This window comes from Musa acuminata, chromosome BXJ1-5 (genome assembly GCF_036884655.1).
Source record: "Musa acuminata AAA Group cultivar baxijiao chromosome BXJ1-5, Cavendish_Baxijiao_AAA, whole genome shotgun sequence".
Taxonomy (NCBI): domain Eukaryota; kingdom Viridiplantae; phylum Streptophyta; class Magnoliopsida; order Zingiberales; family Musaceae; genus Musa; species Musa acuminata.
The window spans coordinates 48,349,060-48,368,603 of NC_088331.1; the positions used below are offsets into that span (position 1 = coordinate 48,349,060).

General features: G+C 39.1%; 2 protein-coding genes across 8 annotated transcripts; one reads left to right on the forward strand and one right to left on the reverse strand.

The window, feature by feature from the left end:
* Window positions 1–269: 269 nt before the first annotated feature.
* Window positions 270–7,607, reverse strand: LOC135674864 (transcription factor RF2b-like). Its single transcript, XM_065185108.1, has 4 exons — window positions 6,736–7,607; window positions 5,898–6,030; window positions 4,566–4,650; window positions 270–857 (listed from the first exon to the last, which is right to left on the reverse strand). Exons 1-4 carry the CDS (start codon window positions 7,263–7,265, stop codon window positions 541–543), a joined length of 1,065 nt encoding a protein of 354 aa, XP_065041180.1. The 5' UTR covers window positions 7,266–7,607; the 3' UTR covers window positions 270–540.
* A 3,617-nt stretch (window positions 7,608–11,224) lies between these two features.
* LOC103986060 (probable serine/threonine-protein kinase PBL1) lies at window positions 11,225–19,130 on the forward strand. 7 transcript variants are annotated; one of them, XM_009403935.3, is made up of 6 exons: window positions 11,225–11,614; window positions 11,688–11,789; window positions 12,782–13,437; window positions 14,854–15,111; window positions 17,367–17,486; window positions 18,291–19,130. In XM_009403935.3, exons 3-6 carry the CDS (start codon window positions 12,805–12,807, stop codon window positions 18,906–18,908), a joined length of 1,629 nt encoding a protein of 542 aa, XP_009402210.2. In that variant the 5' UTR covers window positions 11,225–11,614; window positions 11,688–11,789; window positions 12,782–12,804; the 3' UTR covers window positions 18,909–19,130. The 7 variants fall into 7 exon arrangements, with proteins under 7 accessions (XP_009402210.2, XP_018681416.2, XP_065041182.1 ...); XM_018825871.2 differs by having other exon boundaries at window positions 11,688–11,758; XM_065185110.1 differs by having other exon boundaries at window positions 11,225–11,578; window positions 11,688–11,758.
* Window positions 19,131–19,544: the final 414 nt, after the last annotated feature.

The following is a 19,544-nucleotide window of genomic DNA, read 5'->3' on the forward strand; positions in this document are numbered from 1 at the left end:
CAACACCATTTAGCAACCACCGGTCGAAGCGACGGTGGAGAATACCTGAACAGGCAAAGGGTCTCCGTTTATCTCTCTCTCGAGTTGTCCCACAAAACCTTCATGAAAACTTTACTAATCTTGTCAAGAAAACTTGCAAGAGATCCAAACTCTGAAGCTAGAGGCTTTATATCACTAAAATAATTCAAATTTAGCTGCAGCTCGGGAGAAAGCATCTCACTTCCAAGATTCATTTGTTCACAAAAAAAATTAGTTTCAAGTACAACACATAAAGGTACAAAAACAATCGCAATAATCATACAGTTAACCAGATGGTAACCGATCCCAAAACAAATCAACAAGAAGATGACAATATCTACAAACTATAAAGACACACCACAGAAATCAGAATCACTGATCTCCTAGTAAAAAATAGGATAAGAAAACGAATGAAATAACTAATAGAACAGCATCCTTTAAGATGCGTGCGGAAGTCAGGCTATGGACAAACTTTCAAACTAAACCTGTGGCTTGTAGTTCTGTTAGGAATTGTGGCTGCTCTCACTTGCAGGGATAGAGTTCTCTAGATTGAGAACATTTGATCGAGCCCTTTCTGATGTTTAGACCTGGCAGAACCTTGAGCTGACCCTGCTGCATCATATCTGAAGGCACATCATTGTGATAGAGTTGAGATTGACAAAACTGAGCATGACATTCAAGGCCCTGTGGATGAATTTTTGGTTGCTCCTCAGATAGCATCATAAATGATGAATAGGGAAGATTTAAAAGTCCCAGATTATAAGGCTCGCTTTTATTCACTTTTCCTCCTGTTACAATATGAAGCCTTTCAACTTCCTGCTTCAAAGCATCACTGACACCTGCAGCCACAATGTGGTTGGATTTAGAAAGGATATTTCCATGATAAAGAAATATACTATTTATCCAATTGTCCTAGCAGTGTATCTAACAAAGGAAGAGCATCATGACTGTAATTTTGACATGAAAATCAGTTTTCTAGGGTGCAAATGGAAACAGCATTAACTGGAATTTGATATCACTAATTTTGTTCATTGGAAACACCTAGAAGATAATCAAAGAAATGCTCCACCAGGAGAATCAACAAATGATAATATTTCTACAAATCAAATCTAAGCCCTCTATTCTATCATATGCATGACAAAATAAAATGTTAAAATTACCTTCCATGCCTCGATACACACCTACAAAGAATATTTTGTTGCATGAAATAACACAACACTAATATTACGTTTTCCCACTCAACCGAAGGTTAAACTGCTTTATGATCAGGCTACACCTATCTCAAACAAAATTTCAGTTGCAAGTAAAAAATTGTTGAATTTTTAGTTGCAAAACACAGATTTATTTGTGTAATTAGATATATCAGGAATAAGTTTTTTTTTGTCTCTGGTATATTATTTGTTTGGATATTTTAAGAAAAATAACATTAAAAAAGTTAAAAGAGAAAAAAGAAACCAGATAAATCACATTTATCGGTTACTTGGAAAATTCAAACACTGATGGAATAGATGGGGAAACAAACTGCACTGCAGTGACATACCGGGTTTCGGGGAAACAAGGCCCCGTATTAATCTTGTAGACCATGTGGTTAACAAAAATATTCAGTATTCTTCATTCTGACAATCCCCAAACTGAAGAATTTAGTCCATGTTTTAGAAGGCAACATTCTTGAAGCTTCAACCTAGTGCCTACTGCATAAAACCCACATAATCAATTCCAAGAATACGAAATGAAAATTGACCTAATAAGTTCTTCAGCAGTGATCGTCCTTATTTGGCTTGGCCTGACATGAAAAATTGTGCGACACATCTGTAAGGCCTGAAAACTTAGAACTGTGCAACAGTGGTTGGTCTTATATTGTAATCAGAAATTTCCATACACTTAATGGATGTGTGAAACTCACAGAATCATTTCCAAAAATATGAAACAAAATTTGACCTAATAAGTTCTTCATCAGTGTACATATTGGTTCGGTCTGGCTTGACATGAAAAATTGCCCTACACCTTTGTCAGGCCTGTAAACTTAGTGCTAAGCAACAACAGAATGGTCTTATATTGTGTTCAAAATATCCTGTACACTTGGAACTCACAAACGATAGAGGAATCCTACATCCTAAGCCATCAGTAGCTTTGGCAGGAATGATGCTTCTCCGTTCCTACTTCTTCCACCGATGACCTAATAATATTTATCAACTCTTAACCATTTCTCTCTGCAGCGGCTAGGAAAAATTGCCCATGTCACCATACCTCATGATGTAGGACGAGCAGCAGTGAATTTCTTTTTGATAATAGAGAGATAAAACAAAAAAAAGGTAAATAAAAGATAATAGAAAAAGACTTGGATAACTACCATACTCGCTCTAACTCAAAGAGAACACTCCCAAGATGAAGACCTCACACCTCCACATGTCTCACACGTGGATGATGGGATCATTCCACCAGAAAAGTAACTTGTGGCCTCGCACCACTCATACACAAGGTGGGAAAAGAACTTAATTCATCGATTCATTTCTGTTTCACCATTACAATGCTATATCCCCATTTTATAGGCTCAAGCACAAGAATAAAAAGAAAAGTGAAAAAATAATGAAAATTACAATCACATCAAATCAAATATATGATATCCTCTTTCCGAAGGTAATATTTCTAACTTGATTTGAAAAATAATCTTCCTCTCTTTACAATATTCTTGATTGATAAACTTTCATCTTTGTAGAGATAAATCTTCAGTCAAGATTTGATTAAAACAAATAGATTTCTTCTATCTTTTCTGCATTTGCTTCCTTTTTCTCCTTGTTGAGTAGATGTTGACATATGACAACTTATTACATATGCGAAATATCCTTAAACTAATCAGATCTCTTTAAATAAATTATAGACTAAATTGGTTCCATGTCACCTCAACAAGGAGAAAATCCCACAACATATATCAGAGTATCCAAGCATTTTGAAATATATTACCCTCATCAAGAAGATCCATCTGTGATTTTTTTTTAGCCTTATCACCAGAAAAGTCCCAGTTTCCTGGTTTGCCAAGAATTCAACCTACAGAGTGCTTCTATTCTACTTTATATCAAGTGTCCTCGCTCATGTTCGACTTAAAAATTTTCCATTATACCTTTACTTAAATGTAAGCTCTAAAGTAACATGAGACTAATGACTTTTCCGGTCCATATTCGTTGGTTTTCTTGGTGCCTATATATGCTAAAAATTTGCAGTGATAATATCATCTCTTCTTTACCATGTTCCTTGGTCTCGTTCACTTTGTTCAACGAAATATGAGCTCCAAATTAACACGACATCCATGATCATTCCAGTCTATAGCTTTTATACGTTTCCATGCTTTTCTGAACCAGTTGTCAGTGAGAAACTGCACTGTTTTGCAAGTCTCTTTGAAAATTTTATGTTGCTTCCATTTTGTAACATTTTAAGCAGACTATATAAACAGACATGGCAAACAGAAATGCTAGAGAACCCACATATTACTTAACTGTTTAAGTAAAAAGAAAATCCTTAATGTTGTGGTGTATTAACATCTTGCCATGCTCCAACATCTAAAAACAAAATCCAGACTTAATAATATCAGTGCTGCTTCCATAAGTAAACAGTTACAGAACCATTGCTTTAAAACCAGGCTTTAAACAAAAAATCAATCATGGTGTTTGATGCACAGATTCCTTATATACAGTTATACTTTGCCCAGTGATGTGTTGTGCAGAAGGCGAAAACTTAAAAGGACAGGTAAATTGGATATTTAAGTGGAGAGAATCAGTGACAAGGGAAACTCATATTCACACAAACCTAGAACAATGTTAGCTAAACAGATGCGTTCCAGGCAAGTATTTAAGTCTCAGTTTGTTTAGACCTCAGTGTGATGACAATGATGCCTACTGGATTTTATGTTTTGCCTGTGTCCCATGCCACCTTCACCCTGACAGTGAACATGCATGGATGGGCATGGAGGCAGCAGTTAGACACTTTTTTTCAGGAACTTATATACATCACTATCAAAGAATCAAATATTTGAAAAGAAGAAAGAAAAGAAATAAAAGGGAGGGCAGAATAAATAGGAAGAAGAATAAAAAAGGGGAACAGGGAGAGAAACAGAAAGAGAACTTGGAAATTGGGATCTCATTCAAGCAGAATATTCAATATTCTCTTCTCTCCCTAATCTTCTCAGTCTCCTTAACTCTCATCAAAGTTGCATCCATATCTATAATCTAACCCTCGAATATGTTCATTTTTTAAGAAAACATATTGAGGTTACGATCCAGTTCTTGCATCAGGATCGTAGCCATAAAAGGGGGCCTCTCTCTTTGTACCTGTACAAGTGTTGCATTCGCTTATGCAATTTTGCTAACATGTTTGCAAATTTATATAAATATATTGGAAGGAATTTTTTAATACCATAGGACAGAAATTGCAAGATACCACAACAGGAAGGCAGAAATTAACTGGTCCATAAAAGGTTGAATTCAAAGATACATATTCATGTACATGTTCTCTTCTGCTAAAAAATTTACTGTAAGAAAGTTGAAAAATCTCACCATCATGCAATTGAGCTTGTTGCTCCATAGATTGTAACCATAACTTCAGTCCTGCGTTTTCAGTGGCCAACTCAGATATATCTTTCTGGTAAGAAGAGTAAATGGTGAAGATAGGTTAGTCATATTTTATAAGAAATTATGTTGACTTTCAGTGAAGCGACAAAGTAAATCCTGAAAAGATTTTCCCAGGAGAAAGACTCTCAAACTTGTTAAGTGCAGCTCCATGGCATACATGTTCTTCCAAATATGCAGAGTGAATATTCTAGTCCTTATGACAACTCAGGCAATGAAAAATTTATTAGGCAAATGGATAAGAAAACAGAGTGCATACATGAAGCTTGACAGGTATAAGGAGAGAAATTCGATTAAAATAGGTAGTTTCAATGGAAATGAGAGTTATCCTGATTTTGAATGCATGGGAGTAGACCCTTTTATGGCATAAAAGGCAAATCCTGCTAAAGATAAGTTAAAAACTGAATCAGAACATATAATTTGGTTGTTCAAATCAAACGGAGAAGAGGTTGAAAAAACAATCACTTACCATAGAGAGAACAGGATAGATGCACAAAAGGAGACTGTATTTTCCCTGATTAATATCATGTACAATTTCAATTATGACAGCTGTTGGACCCTCTCCTCCATAACTAAACTAACAAACTTCCCAGTTAGAGAAACTTTTATAATATAAAAGAAAATAAGTCGGTTATTTCCTAGCCAACTAAAGATTCCTTCCAACTATTGCAACCGTACCATCCATCCTATAAAACATGAGTCTCATGGGAACATAATGATAAGATCCAATCGTAGCCAAATACATAGTTCTGACTTGATGACTCTTTCTAATTCCTGAATAACCATAATCTAATCAGCCCTTGAAAACTAATCAGATCCAGTTGTTTTTCATTCTTATTTGGGGCCTCCTTTATAGGATATAAAATCAGTGATCTGTGAGTAATCAAAATTAAAACACCCCAGACGATCATTAGAATCTGCTGAATGCAAACTTACACATAGTCTGACTTAAACACAGCCCGGGTATCTGAGACTAAACCAAATCAATCTACCAAATGCAAAATATCAACTTGCTTAATCCTCAAACATAAGCTGACAACACTGTGATGTAAGCAAAATTAAATTAAAGGGGCCAGAAGTATGATGAACTTTACACGTCTAGTCCAATCAGAACCAAGATGATTAGTTGTTTTGATAACCGAAGCATAGTAGATGAATCAACTACAAGGCTAAAAGTCAGCCAACAATAGCCCATTAAATATATTAACTGCCTTAAAGAGCAAGAAACAACAACTCTTCAAAGAACAAACGTATAACAACCTGAAGCAGCATGAGCTGCGCTGAAAGAGTTGTAGCTTCCGTTTGAAGAGTCTGTACTTTTCTCTCAAGTTCCAAAATATAATTTGCCTTGCGTTGTTTTGAGCGAGCTGCAGACTGCCGATTTGCTAGAATTCTGCAAATTGTCATGTCCAACAACTCAAAATATGCTTTTAATAGCAACACATAAGCTTGAAGGGTAATACATTGATAAATTTATAAATAGAAAACAAATATGCACAAAGCATGTAGTAGTATCTATTTCAATTTTTCAGCATAAGTAATAATTACACTAGAGGGTTGTGGAAGCAAACAGGTACAATCAGGATCGAGTTGCTTATCTTGAATTAATAACCTAACAAACTTAAAATTATTATTTAAGTAAAGCCACACTCAAGTTTCTCATCATCGTAATGTCAATATATGTCAACTATTATGTCTCACTACAAATAAATGCTTGACATGATAGGATGTAGTATTTTAAACCCAATAATGCCAACAACATAAAAGTTAGCACTGTAAGCTATGCTGATCATGCTTTCAGACAAGGAAGTTGTGATTTACAAAATGATTTTTCTGCCTTTGATATCCGTTAATTGCCTTGTATTCTTTCTAATTCTTCTAATGGCAGATTAAAGAAATTGCAATTCTCATATGTGGGTTACAATTCAACTACTTGCCACATTTTGATTTTGATTTTTCATTTGATCGATCTTGATATGGTCGATGGAAACAAGTGATCAACAAGCCACTGAAAATTTCGAAGCAGCATTGGTGGTAAACATGAAGCATATGGGACAGAATCATAACAAGAGTGAAATAGTTGGGGGAAAGTGCAAACCTCTTGGCCCTCCTTGGGTCGCTCACCGCCAACTCTGCAAGTTTCTCGGGCGGCATGGCTTTCTTGGCCTCCATCACGTCCCCGAACACTCCCTCGACTCTAGAGCTCGACACATCGACGGAGCTGCCGTGCCGATGCATCGGCCGGGCGTCTCCACCGGCAGCATTGCCTTGCGCTCGAGTCTCCTCGTTCCCCGACGAACAATCCACCGCCATCCGATCCCGAGGAACCGAGTGGCCGGAGGCTTCTAAAGCGGGTGCTGCAGCGTCCTCCACCCCGGATCCGATCTTCTCCACGTCCATGAAGGTCCGGAAGAAGTCGTCCTCGGTGACGGGGCCCAGGTGGAGGTCCTCGGGAATCCGGAAGGCCAGCTCGGAGTGCGCCCGCCTATGGTGAGGTCCTCGGAACTGCGGGGCGGCTGAGCGGGGATCCAGGTCGTCGGCGCACATAGACGACGGCGCATCGGGGGCGTTGCGGCGGGGGAGAGTGGGATTGAGAAATGGGGGAGGGATCAAGGATTTTGACGGCATTTTGCCGCTGCCTCTCCTCTTTAATTTGGTGACCAAGAAGAGGAAGAAAAAGAGGGAGAGGTAGAGGGAGAGAGATCTTCGGACACGGCTGAACTAGGGATGTCGAGAGGGCAGAGAGAGAGAGAGATGAATCTTAATCAATGGTTTCGGAAACACCCTAACTAGGGATGTCGAGAGAGAGAGAGAGAGAGAGAGAGAGAGATGAATCTTCTTCATCGATGGTTTCCATAGTCCCGCTCATAAATAAAGAAGCTTCTTTGCAAATTTTAGCATCTTTTTCCCATATGACTACTACTTTTTGTCTTAATAATCGCTCCTCTCCCCTCCTCCTCTCGTTTTGTGGGATGATGATGATATATCTTCGTGTCTTCTCCACGATATGGTTTCCTTTCCTTTAAGTGTGACTTCAAATTGCATGCAGCATTTATGTCCCGACAAACGACGACTCGCACATGTACAACTAAATGGATGAATTGTACGACTAGAATCGATGGGGGGAGTGAAAAGTCCATACCCAAATAAAATGTAGCGTCAACATCGATCGTCGAAACACCTACGATCACGATGGCCGACTCTCAACACAAGGAAGCAAGCCACGGCCGTGAATGACCCTTCAAAACACCTCAAATTGGATCACGTTCGAGAATGTGATATTTCTTCTTCTTCTCCCATGCCCAGCCTGAAAGCATAAACCTTGGATTCGCAAGCCATTATTGATCGACCTAGATAGAGAAATGCCGTACATATTTACAAACTTCGTATCTGATCCAAATACCAAGTCGATATGAGATTCTCACCTAGCTAACACTCCCATCTCACTCCACATGAGGTTGGGAGACTCCCAAACTGATAATATGACATCAAAAGAAGGCTAAGCTGACATATCATTACTTTATATCTTTAAATTCCACGTAAGTAGTTACATAGAAGAAAAAAAGTTTTAAAAATATTTTTTTTGAATTCGGCTATAATGCTTTATCTCTTTCTAATGACTAGATCGTCATGATTAGAGATGAATATTACTCTTTATTATTTGATGTTTTCTCAAAGAAGAGCACATAGATAATATTTGATGCTCAACTCAAGGAGGGTGCATCGAGAAATCTTTGATGCTTAGTTCGATAATGATGCATATGTCCAATCCTTAATGTTAGCTTAAGAAGAATGCATGATCTTGGATGCTTAGTTTGAGGATGATACATTGTGCTATCTTCGATGCCTAGATCGGAAAAGATACATTAAGTGATTTTCAATGTTTTACTTGAGGAGGATGCATAGAGTAATATTCAAACATGTCGAACAATCTTTAAAGAAAATGGGAATCTGTTAGTTACCAAGTGAAAAACCCGAGACGTCGATGACCAAAAAGTTGAGGATAGAGAAGAAAAAAAAAAAAAAAAAAGGTTAGCAAGCAAAGAGACATCTAGAACTATAATGTACCACTTGCATTCCAAAAACTTAAGAGCTCCCTCTTTGCCTTTTGCTTTTAGTCCTCTAGTCTCTCGGACCTCCAAAACACTTCATGTTTTCTTCTTCATTTCTCTTTATGATATCTTCTTCTTGGTTGAAGTAGTCAAGAGAGTCACTGTCATATAACGAAGAATCCTAGTCTTTGAACCTTTGGATAGAAAAATGAGGCAACTCAAACTCATCTACAACGGACTGTGTCACTCTTACCCGAGCACAAGACTACAACCAAACATGTTTTGTTGTCTTCGAGCCATCGAAGTGAAAAGGAACCTACGCTGTCGCTCGAAAGGAGTGCCCACTTACTCTGGCTCACGAGGCTTAATGGTGTGATCGATGAATGTGATCTCACGAGGGAATGGAACTCGATCCACCATCATCATCTCTGATACTACTACTGACATGCAAGTGCAAAAACCCAAAATCAAACATACAGAAACTAATAAATAGAGCAAGCTATCTGGAAGGAATTACATGAGAAACAGAGTGAGAAAGGCTAGTTGCTAGATACCGGATCGAGGGAGGAGGAGATAATAACTAGTAAGAGAGAAAGCCTGTAGATGGTTGACACGTCGGAGGGGACCTTTTTGTTTTCTTTTTTGCTAGGTCCATGGCGAGGCATATCAATTCCATCATCGAAAAGCACCAGCGTTGTGCTATCTATCCCCAGTCTTGTGATGTCGATGCCATGGGTGGGGGAGTTCCTTCCAACTTACACACCCAGCGCTTAGTCCACACTCGTGAAATTTCTTCCCCATCGGTCTAGACATTAATCTTTGACTTGAGCACCGAAAAGATAGTCTGAGGAGGACCCAATCTGTCCTCCATCGTTGGGTTCATCAGAGGAGGACATGACAAGCCGAAGACTAGTGGGTGCAGTCTGGTAAGCCAGGCTTAGCATGTTCACAAAGCTTTTGAAGCAGCATCAGCCTCCTACCACACCATTCTTTGCCACCACTTTCAAAGTTGTTGACTGTTTCTTGTGGCTTGAAGCTTGACGTATGCACCTCTTAGTGAAGCCTGACTGCTCAAACCGTGCCTGATGATCTCATTTACCAACTATATTTTTCATGACCACAATCGTGTGGTAAAACTGACCGACTCATTGAAATCAAGTCTGGTCACTCGACTGACTTTGAACAACGAAATATAATATAATATAGACTTTTCCTAGTCCGGCCGGTCCAAGTCCTCGGGGCATTTGACAATCTTAATAAGATCATACCAGTCCCAATGACTCGATCAAATTAATCTCCAAGGAAGGCAGCAAAGAAAACATTTTCCGGAACACTCGGCAAACCTGCAGGCGTTGGAAAACAAGGTGGATGCATGTATGCGTTCCGGCCTCCGAAGCGCAAACGAGGATGTACTTTGGAGGAAACAACCGTCGCAAAAGGCCCGATGGATCCTTTGCCGTCGCAAGCGTTTGGATTCCGTGCTTCTTCTTAAACCACAAGCGTCACCTTGCTCCCGAGACTTTGTAGCGATTACCACACCATGACTTCCCAAGTCTCACCTATCTCGACAATGCGGCAAAGGCCCTCGAGTAGGCCAGGCCATATACTATTCCTTCTCCGATCACCGAACGTGTACACCGGCAGCGGCAGCCGCAGCAACAAGAACAACAAAACTCCATTGCTTCCTTGTTCGAAGGAATTAATCTTGTGTGAACACATATGATGACCTGTTCTTTAAAACAAGTTAAAACGACTTCAACTGCGATACTATCGGCACTCGAAACATTCTTCCTGACGTGCTTGCTGACCAGGTGGCGCAACCCGCAAGACAAAACTGGGAATCATTTGTTGTGTGGTCTTTCTTGAAAATTACCCAAACCTGATATTGATCCACTGCACTTCACCGAACCAAATAGGAGTTCCTTTCCTTTCCTTCCCAGCACTCAACTATTTGAAAAAGAACTGCACTTCAAAGTTCCTTTCACAAAGACATTCACGACATACATATTGTACATTGAAAAGTCTCTTCAAAATTCCTGGTTAGAAATTTTGTACGTCCACGTTATGAATCACATCATCGTTTCTGATGTTGCTAGATTTTTACCATTAATTTTTTTTTATAAATAAAATAAAATAAATAAAAATAAAATAAAATACGTCCTTCTTTTTTAAAATAAAATATTTTTAATTAAAAAAAATGAAAAAAATAATTAGGGTATGTTATAAACTGGCAGGAAAAAACACAAAAAAAATCCATCAACATGATTGAGGCGGTAAGCGAGCGTTGACCCGAAACACGTCTATGGTCTATGGACCGTAAGAGTTAGTGCTGGCCTTCGGACGTGGCTGTTGAATAATGATACCATGAAAATTGTAGGCCGTTGAAATCTGGAAGGTGGACGATCCGACGGCCATGGAAGTAAACGGAGGACATCCTGTGGCACTTTTGGATATTCTCATCTGTCGACCAGGACAGTAGTGGAATTCGATGATGCGAAGAATATGGAATATGGAAGGCCAGTCTTGGTTGCGGTTTGACCACTGCCGCTCCCTTCCTCTCGCTCCTCTTTCGTTCCCATCCATTTTCCCCCTCTATCATTATTCCATTCTCCTCTGCTCGATTCCATTTCTATCCCATTTCCTTTCTATTACCATTATTATCATTACCATCATCATCATCATCATCATCTCTTATATTTTGTCTTCTCCTGTTTTCCCCCGCGCTTCCTTTCTTCTTCTTCTTCTTCTTCCTCCTTTTTGTTTTTTTATCCCTTTCTCCTCTCTCGCTTCCTTCCTATATAAACCTCTCTTCCAATGTTCCTAAAAGTAAAGGCATTGTCTATCTAGATCGACCGCAGCGTGGGAGGTGAAGTTGGTTTTCGCCCCAAGGTGGCAACTTTTACCATCTTTCTGCTAGCACGCCTGGTATTATTCGCTGGATCTTCTATTCGCCTGATATTAGGGTACCACTTACACCTTACTTGGTTGTTTCCTCCAGATTATTCTCTTGACCCCGAGGAAGTTCCTTTTGGTCTCGAGGTTCTGGCTGTTCTCTTGGTGTCACGACAGGTTTTGTCGAATTAAGCTGATAAACTTTTGTGTATGTGTGTTTTTGTGGCTTCGCATAATAACGACACAATCGTACCAAATTCTTAGGGTTTGTTTTAAGGCTTCCCTCCGGGTTTTTCCTTGGGACTTCTCGGTTGGGATTGTTTCTCTACGATTTGTTTCTCCCGGAACTAGGAGAAGCTTATTCTGGAGTTACAGTAACTTGCTTTTCATGGAAACGGTGAAACTCATTAAAAGAAGTCGTATCATAAAATTTTCTTGATATTTAGGTCCGGTCCGACGGAATCATAATTTTTCTTGTTGTTGGTAATATGTTGTTTGTAACACGGTGGTATTGTTAAGACAAATGAAAATAGGTATGAAAAGTGAGGAGATAGAGAAATCGCATGACATACACTACTCCTATGGTTATCTTTTATTGATCCTAGCAGATCTGTGGAACATGTTCGTAGGCGGACTATCTTTGGGATTGCCATCTCTGGCTGGTGGTAGTCTACCATGGTCAATTCACGGCAGCTCGTTCTAATTTTTCAATAACTTCTTTAATGAACTGACGAGCTGGTTTAGTGGAGCTTTGAAACAATCGAATCGGCTGGGCTTGATATGTGGCCCGAGGACTTTTTATCTTGACAACACAAATTTGTAGTGTAATCCAAGTTATTGTTGGTTTAGCTTTACAATTCTTTTTATTCGATCCTCCAATAGAATAAAAGTGCCCATTAAATTACATAAAAACAAGAAATGAGGGAGTTGTTTCTGTTTTCTCTTCCGGCTTTGTGACACACTCCTAGATTGATGTATTGAGTCGTGAAATGAGTGTTGCCTCAACAGCAACTCTCAATTTTAACACCAATAACCACAACCAACTGCAGGTTTACCTTTGAAGGACAGCCCTGTCTCTGTTTTCACTGCACAAAGGAGATGATATGTTCAGTGTTGTGAACGATTATATTTCTGGTTTTGCAAATTATACTTTTACTTTTCTGCCAAATAACACCACTTGGATTGTCTGCCTGCTTGCAGTTTAGTCCAACAGTATTCTTGAGATGGGCTGTTTCACAGTCTTGAAATGCAAGAAAAAGAAAATTGGGTGTTTTGGAAACAAGAAACGCATGATCGCTGCAGAGACTGTTACATGTGCACTTCCGGAACCAACACAATCTGGACCATCCCTCCAGTCTGCCCCTCCAAGTTTCAGAAACAGAACAAAACCTGCACAATCTGGCCATCGGATACTCAACAGCAGAGTTCGGGCACTGTCTGCTCCTTCTACCCTCGTTTTGGCAGACCAGTATGCTCTTGCTTCACTAGAATATGATGACCAAGAAGAGTGCAAAGGCAGAGGTATCTCAGTGAAGGACCAACGCTTTTCAAATCCTTTGCCGCTGCCCCTTCCCTCGCCACATACTTTCTCTTTGAGGAACTTGGAAAGTTTTAACTTGAACAATACTAGTGATCCTATCGTATCATCTGGACCTCTACCATTGCCTCCATTAGGGGGAGGAGGCCTCCGGAACTTCTCTTATGAAGAGATTTCGGCTGCTTGTCAAAATTTTTCTGTGGGTCGATGCATGTCAGAAGGCCTTTCAACTACAATCTATAAGGCTACCTTTGGAGATGATAGCATGAGTTTAAAGAGAAGCGAAGCTACAGTTACTCGTTTACTTCCTTCCTGTCAGGTGATATGAACAAGCATCCTCATGCATGTAGTCACACATGTAGGCTTTTATGGATTTATGATAGCTGATACTGAAATTCATGTAGGAGCGAAATAATAGCAAGTGTGGAGAAAATTTTGCTATAATTAGCTTGACCTTTTAATAATGTGATCTTTGTTTTATTTCTGAAGTTCAACCTTGCCGGTAATACGAAGTAATGATTACAGAGTTTCGGACTTTCTGTTGCCGACAATACGCATTAAGCACTCTTCCTAATTTTTTCTTAACTTAAGATTTGTATGTATGCTATCTTCTGCTGCTTGAATCCTTGTTGCTGAAATTTTCAACTCATTTCATGTCATCACATGGAATTTATGTTTTTGCAACTTGTCATTTTGCTATCATAGGTTTGCACATTTGTGTGAGAATACGTTGTCTACATATTGATCAAGGATTTTAATTTCGAATGATACCATCCGTACCAGTCTGCCAACAGATCGGTACGCTGATCGTTCGCTACCGGGCGATATCAACTTGGCTACGGCCTGGCTACGGTGAGGGAAGAAGAAACGTCGAGGGAGAAGAGGGAGAAGGCGCTCGAAGAAGAGGGAGAATCGGGAGAACCTCGATGCTTCCCAATCCGACGTCGCCCTCCCTCTACGATCCTGATCCAAGAGGTAATGGAGAGGCGACGACTCGGGTCAGTTGAAAGTGTAGTTCTAGATGAAATACGAGTTTGGGTCGGGTGCTTGTGTTAAGCAATGAAAGTTCTTGTGTTGACTCAAGAAGAAACAATATCTGGTGAGGAATTAGGATAAGCAGTGGGATATCTCGGTTCTTCTTCACCGAAGGCCGGAGATGCTTGCGGCCTTCGTCGAAGGTCGGAGACGTTTACGGCCTTCTACGTCATTACCGAACGTCGCAGATAAGGAGAAGACCGTGTCTTGTCCTCATCTGACGTGACGAGGAGAAGAAAAGGAGGCGATGCCGCCGAGGTAGCATACGCCTCCCTTTTATATATATATATATATATATACACACACACACACACACACCGAGCGGTACATCCTGGCGTACCGCTCGGTATGTCAGTACCATACCATATCAAGCAAAGCTCGAAACGTTGGTATGGTACAAAATTACGAATCTTGATATTGATGGCAAAATTTCAAATGCTTCAACGATTGTGCTATATATTTTTGCACACATGTATCCATGTGCTTTTTGCTAAACGAAAAGTACATTTGCATTAGCATTCTATGGTTAATTAGTATTGGCATCCACTTTGTGGGATTCCACCTCTTCACCGCTTAAATTGTTGCAATGGTCCATGCCAGAAGCTGTCTTCTCTTTATTAATTTTTTTATTTTCTGAACTATGAACACTAAGATTCTCCTTGTGATATAAACTTAAAATGTTTATGTTTATATTTTTTAGGGTTTGAAGGAGTTTTTGAATGAGGTGAATGTACTAGCATCCCTACAGCATCCCTGTCTCTGCAAGCTGCTTGGTTTCCATGCTCAAGAGGGGTCTGATGAGCGGATGTTAATTTATGAGAGGCTCTATCATGGAAGTATAGATCGACTTCTTCATGGGGGATTAGATGGTCGATCCATGGATTGGCCTACACGAATGAAGGTTGCCCTATGTGCTGCAAAAGGCCTTGCATTTTTGCATGAAGAAGGGCCTTTTCAGGTTAGTTCATCACACAATTTAATATACCTCCAACCATTCCGCATCAGACATTGTTTTTTTGTGGGAGTTCTAACTTCTGGTTTGATTTTGGATTACTTTGTTAAAATGACTAGCATTAGGGACAATATTGCTCCAAAGAGAAATAGTCTTCAGATGTGTCTCTGACAACCTTGTAAACAACACCAAATTCCCATAGTTGTTGACCTTGAATTTGGTTAGTTATCTCTCAAATATAATCTTTTAAAATTACATTCTCTGCTGATTATGTTTTCTACATTTGAGGATGTAGCAGAAAGTAGGGTCCAACATTCTAACAAGAGATAGTGTTTGCTGGAATTTTAATTTTGGGTCTCCATATTAACTATAAAGCACTATAAAATTGTAAACTTTGGTTGTGGAAAATGGAATGGTGATATTTGAGGCTGATTTTTTATAAGGTAAGATGATTAGAAGTGATAAATTTTGGTGGCGAAGGCTGCTCGAATGTGTTGTTTTTAGTTGGAAAAAGACATTGTTATGTAGTATATTGATGGTGAATGCATCACTTATTAATTCAATGAAGGGAATGGGAAGTGATATATGCAGAAGCTGAGGATAAAAGCATCAAGCTCTGATGGCCTTAAAATATGATGATAGATAGCCGATACCATATGAACTGCAGAAAACTTCTTTTACTGCATCTTTGTAAACTATAATAACACCAAGGGAGTCATAGCCTTAAAATAGTATTACAATGTCATTGGAGTAAGAAGACTTGCCAAAAATCATAAAACCTGGAACCCTCTAAAGTACCCTCTAGTCTCTAAATAGACATTTGCATCTTTCTAAAGTGGATTTCCAGTAGTTTAGGAATTCTTATAATCCAGCCTCTCTGAGAAGTAAAGCTTAAAACTAAGAATATTACTTAAAGTAAGACTGTCTAACACCTAGTATGAGCTTTTAACAACATGACCAATGTCAGATACTTAGAGCTCAAATATAATGTTGGTTTTCTCTCATCAACCTAATTGTGTCTGGATGATCGATCACCTAATTAAATTTTTAAATGTGGGACCATAGCAGGACTTAATGATTACTTTTTGGAAGAATCCTTTTGTTTGCCTCTTATTTGAATAATCGTTCACCTAGTTTCTGATTTGTATTTTCACCAGTTGTCAGATAGTGTAGACAACTCCGGGTGACAGACCTATTTTAAATCCTACAGAGGTGCCAAGGTAGTGACTGAAGTAAATCTCACAAAAAGGTTTCATAATAATAATATTTTCTTTTAGTTAATACATAAACATAATCAAGATTTGCTTCCGGTGTTCTATAACTCTGGTATTAACATTGATTTAAGAAAAGTACTTAGAAGATATATTTTTGTGTGCAAAGGCAATATATGTCATTATTATAATTGTATACGTGAAATCTTTAGAAGGTAATACAAATGTCATATACATAATTATTATCTGAATCCAGGCCATAATAAATGTACATGTTAAGTGAATAGATATATACATGATTGTATATTTGTACATATGTGATTCAGGTGTGTATAGATAAGGCATCCTGAGACTTTTTTATCTGCCTGGCATCCATTTATCACCTCTAATAGCAGTGCATATCTGTGCTTTTGTGCAAAGCACATTTATCACTTCTAATAACAGTGCATATCTGGTTGGGTCCACATTAGTACTTTTCTTGCATGTGAGGGGGATTATTTGAGCTTAAATATGATGTTGGGCCCCTTGCTGTTTCAGTCTCTTTTTGGCGTCATATATTATGTACATTGGTCCGCATTTTTTTTATTGACTTTTTCTATTCCAAGGGTGAAAATTTTTTGAGTACTTCAAATGAAACTTCTGGTGATCTTGTTTTGTCAAAAGTGCTTATAAAATTTTCTAAAAGTTTAGAAGTAGGTAATTACTGGTTCCAGAACTTTTATAAACACAGTTCATTTCCTACCATCGGACCATAATAAGCAAAGTACAGTATTGGAAGAATCACACTAGTGATGACTACCACCAAACACAGTTTCTAAAAGCAAAAGCACACAAACAAAATAAATTCTTTTTGTATTTTATTTTGTTTGTTAGATACAAAATCCCATAAAGAACGCCAAATGCAACCTTTAGTGTTTGCGGTAATTGTTCACTCAACTAAACTTCTAGGAAACAAATGATATTTTGTATCATTAAAATTAATGATTTATTTTCCAGAAATTCCTTCTGTGGAAATGGTTGTGCTTATTTTATGGCCTTTTGATTTTGCAGGCCATGTATTATGAGTTTTCAACTTCAAATATACAAGTTGACAAGGACTTCAGTGCAAAGCTATCAGGATATGGATGTGCAAGCTACAATCCAGATGCAGATGTCTCTGATTCTTCTATTGTGAGTGATTTACATGATATAACAAGCATAAGAACTACATCCAATTTGCTAAATCTTGCTAAAGAGAAAAAAACAAAAAAGTTGTTTGCATAGCCAGATTAATGCGTGCAAATTTACTTGCCCCAGAACGGTACTTGCATGTGACCGTGGTCAGATTTTAGCACATCTCTGGGACATGCTGGACTCAGAGCCTGTTCACCCCAGCACATTGCACCACACAACAGGTTATGTGTGCTCAGGACTATGTTTCAATCTACCTTAAAATCTTCTTATGTTTAACACTGTCAGCATCGGCCGCAGAACTCCCTTGAAATTTTAAGGAAATATATAATCATGGTTTGCAGCTATCTCATGCAATACAAATCACAACCCAATTTTCTACACTGTTAATTTAGTTCTTGGAGTGATTGAGGCCGTGTAGTTATCTCATGCAGCGCATTGCACCCAGTATTCTACACTGTTGCATGCAGCTCTCATGCGATTCAAATCACAACCCAACTATCTCGTCATGTAGCTTCATGCTATACTTTTATCCTGGTGGATAATACATGCATCATGAATATGAAGTTTCTTGTTCTACCATCCTTTTTCTGAATGTATCATTTAGATGTTGATCTTCCATATGATTCTGGAACTGCATTTATACCTTAACCTCAACAAAAAGCAAATGCAGTTTTTGATTGTTTGGACATCTGTGAACTAGACCTGTAAAAAATGAACACAGCAGACTGGACTAAGTGTGAAGTAGTAATGAACAATTACAAAAACCACTGACAAGATAATATACTCTATGATTTGTTTCAGGCTACTGCAAACCTATCAGCGGAGACCTTGGAGCAGGGGTTGTTCACTCCGAAGAGTAATGTCTGGAGTTTTGGAATAGTCCTTCTTGAACTGCTGACTGGTAGGAAAAATCTTGACAACCGCTGTCCCAAAGAAGAGCGAAACATTGTGAAATGGAGTAGACCTTTTCTTGCTGATGATTGTCGACTATCTCTTATCATGGATCCCCGTATGAAAGGGCGTTTCCCTCCAAAGTCTGCCCGAACTGTAGCAGACGTTGCACTAAAATGTCTCCGAAAGGATCCTTCGAAGAGGCCTACCATGAGGTTCATCGTCGAAGCACTCAAGGATGTTCCTGACATGAAATGCCCTAGCCGTTACCCCCTCCAAGAACCATCTGTCATTGCAGGGAAACGGATGTGCAAGTCTCCAAGTCTGACTGGCATCATTCCACCACAAACTCCTCCCAGTTTCTCAATTTCACCTCCGTCTAAAAGCCAATTGTTGCTTTCTCCAAGGACATCAATACCCATACCTTATCCGCCTCTTAAGTGCACTACTACACGTGCAGTAGAGGATAATAGGATAAGCAGTATCAGAAGCTGTTCGCCTGCTATGCAGAGGCTTGAAGGGTTTTGATATGCCTATATTGATTAGTAATTTGTTGTTTTTGGGTTTTTTTTTTTGTTTTTGTTTTTTTGTATGTTGTGACTTGATGCAATAGAGGATACAAGATGTATATTTTGTTTGCTTATCCACTCCTAGGTAAAGTAATGGGGGTAGGATTACCATTTGTAGGTAAGCGTTGTGTTGTCAATGAATCTACACCAAAATTTTGTGGCAGGCAGGGCCAATCGCTGAGTCTGTGTATCCCCTGTGTATTGTTGACTGAACTACTCTCCCCCGAGGAGGGAGGGCGAATGAGTTCCTGTCAAGTCACAGTATTTGCGAACGGCATCATTTTCAACTTGTGAGCTTGACTTGAGCCCACCAAGCCTTGCTGTGGTTTTAGACATGGAAATTGACAGGATTTTGATGGTAGATCGCTTCCTGATGAAAAGTTGTTCCTAATTACATTTAAAGGTACGTATCCTATCAGTGGCAGATGGATGAGCCGTCCTCCTCCTCTTACTCCTCCTAAGAGTTGCGACGCTCGTCAATTTGCTTTTACACCATCGCTTCCGGCTCAGGCGGTGTTTGTTTCTGTGTCTACGCTGGAAGCCAAGACGAGTGCATCTCTTCCGTAGACGCCGTGAATCACCAGAAGGTGAGCCC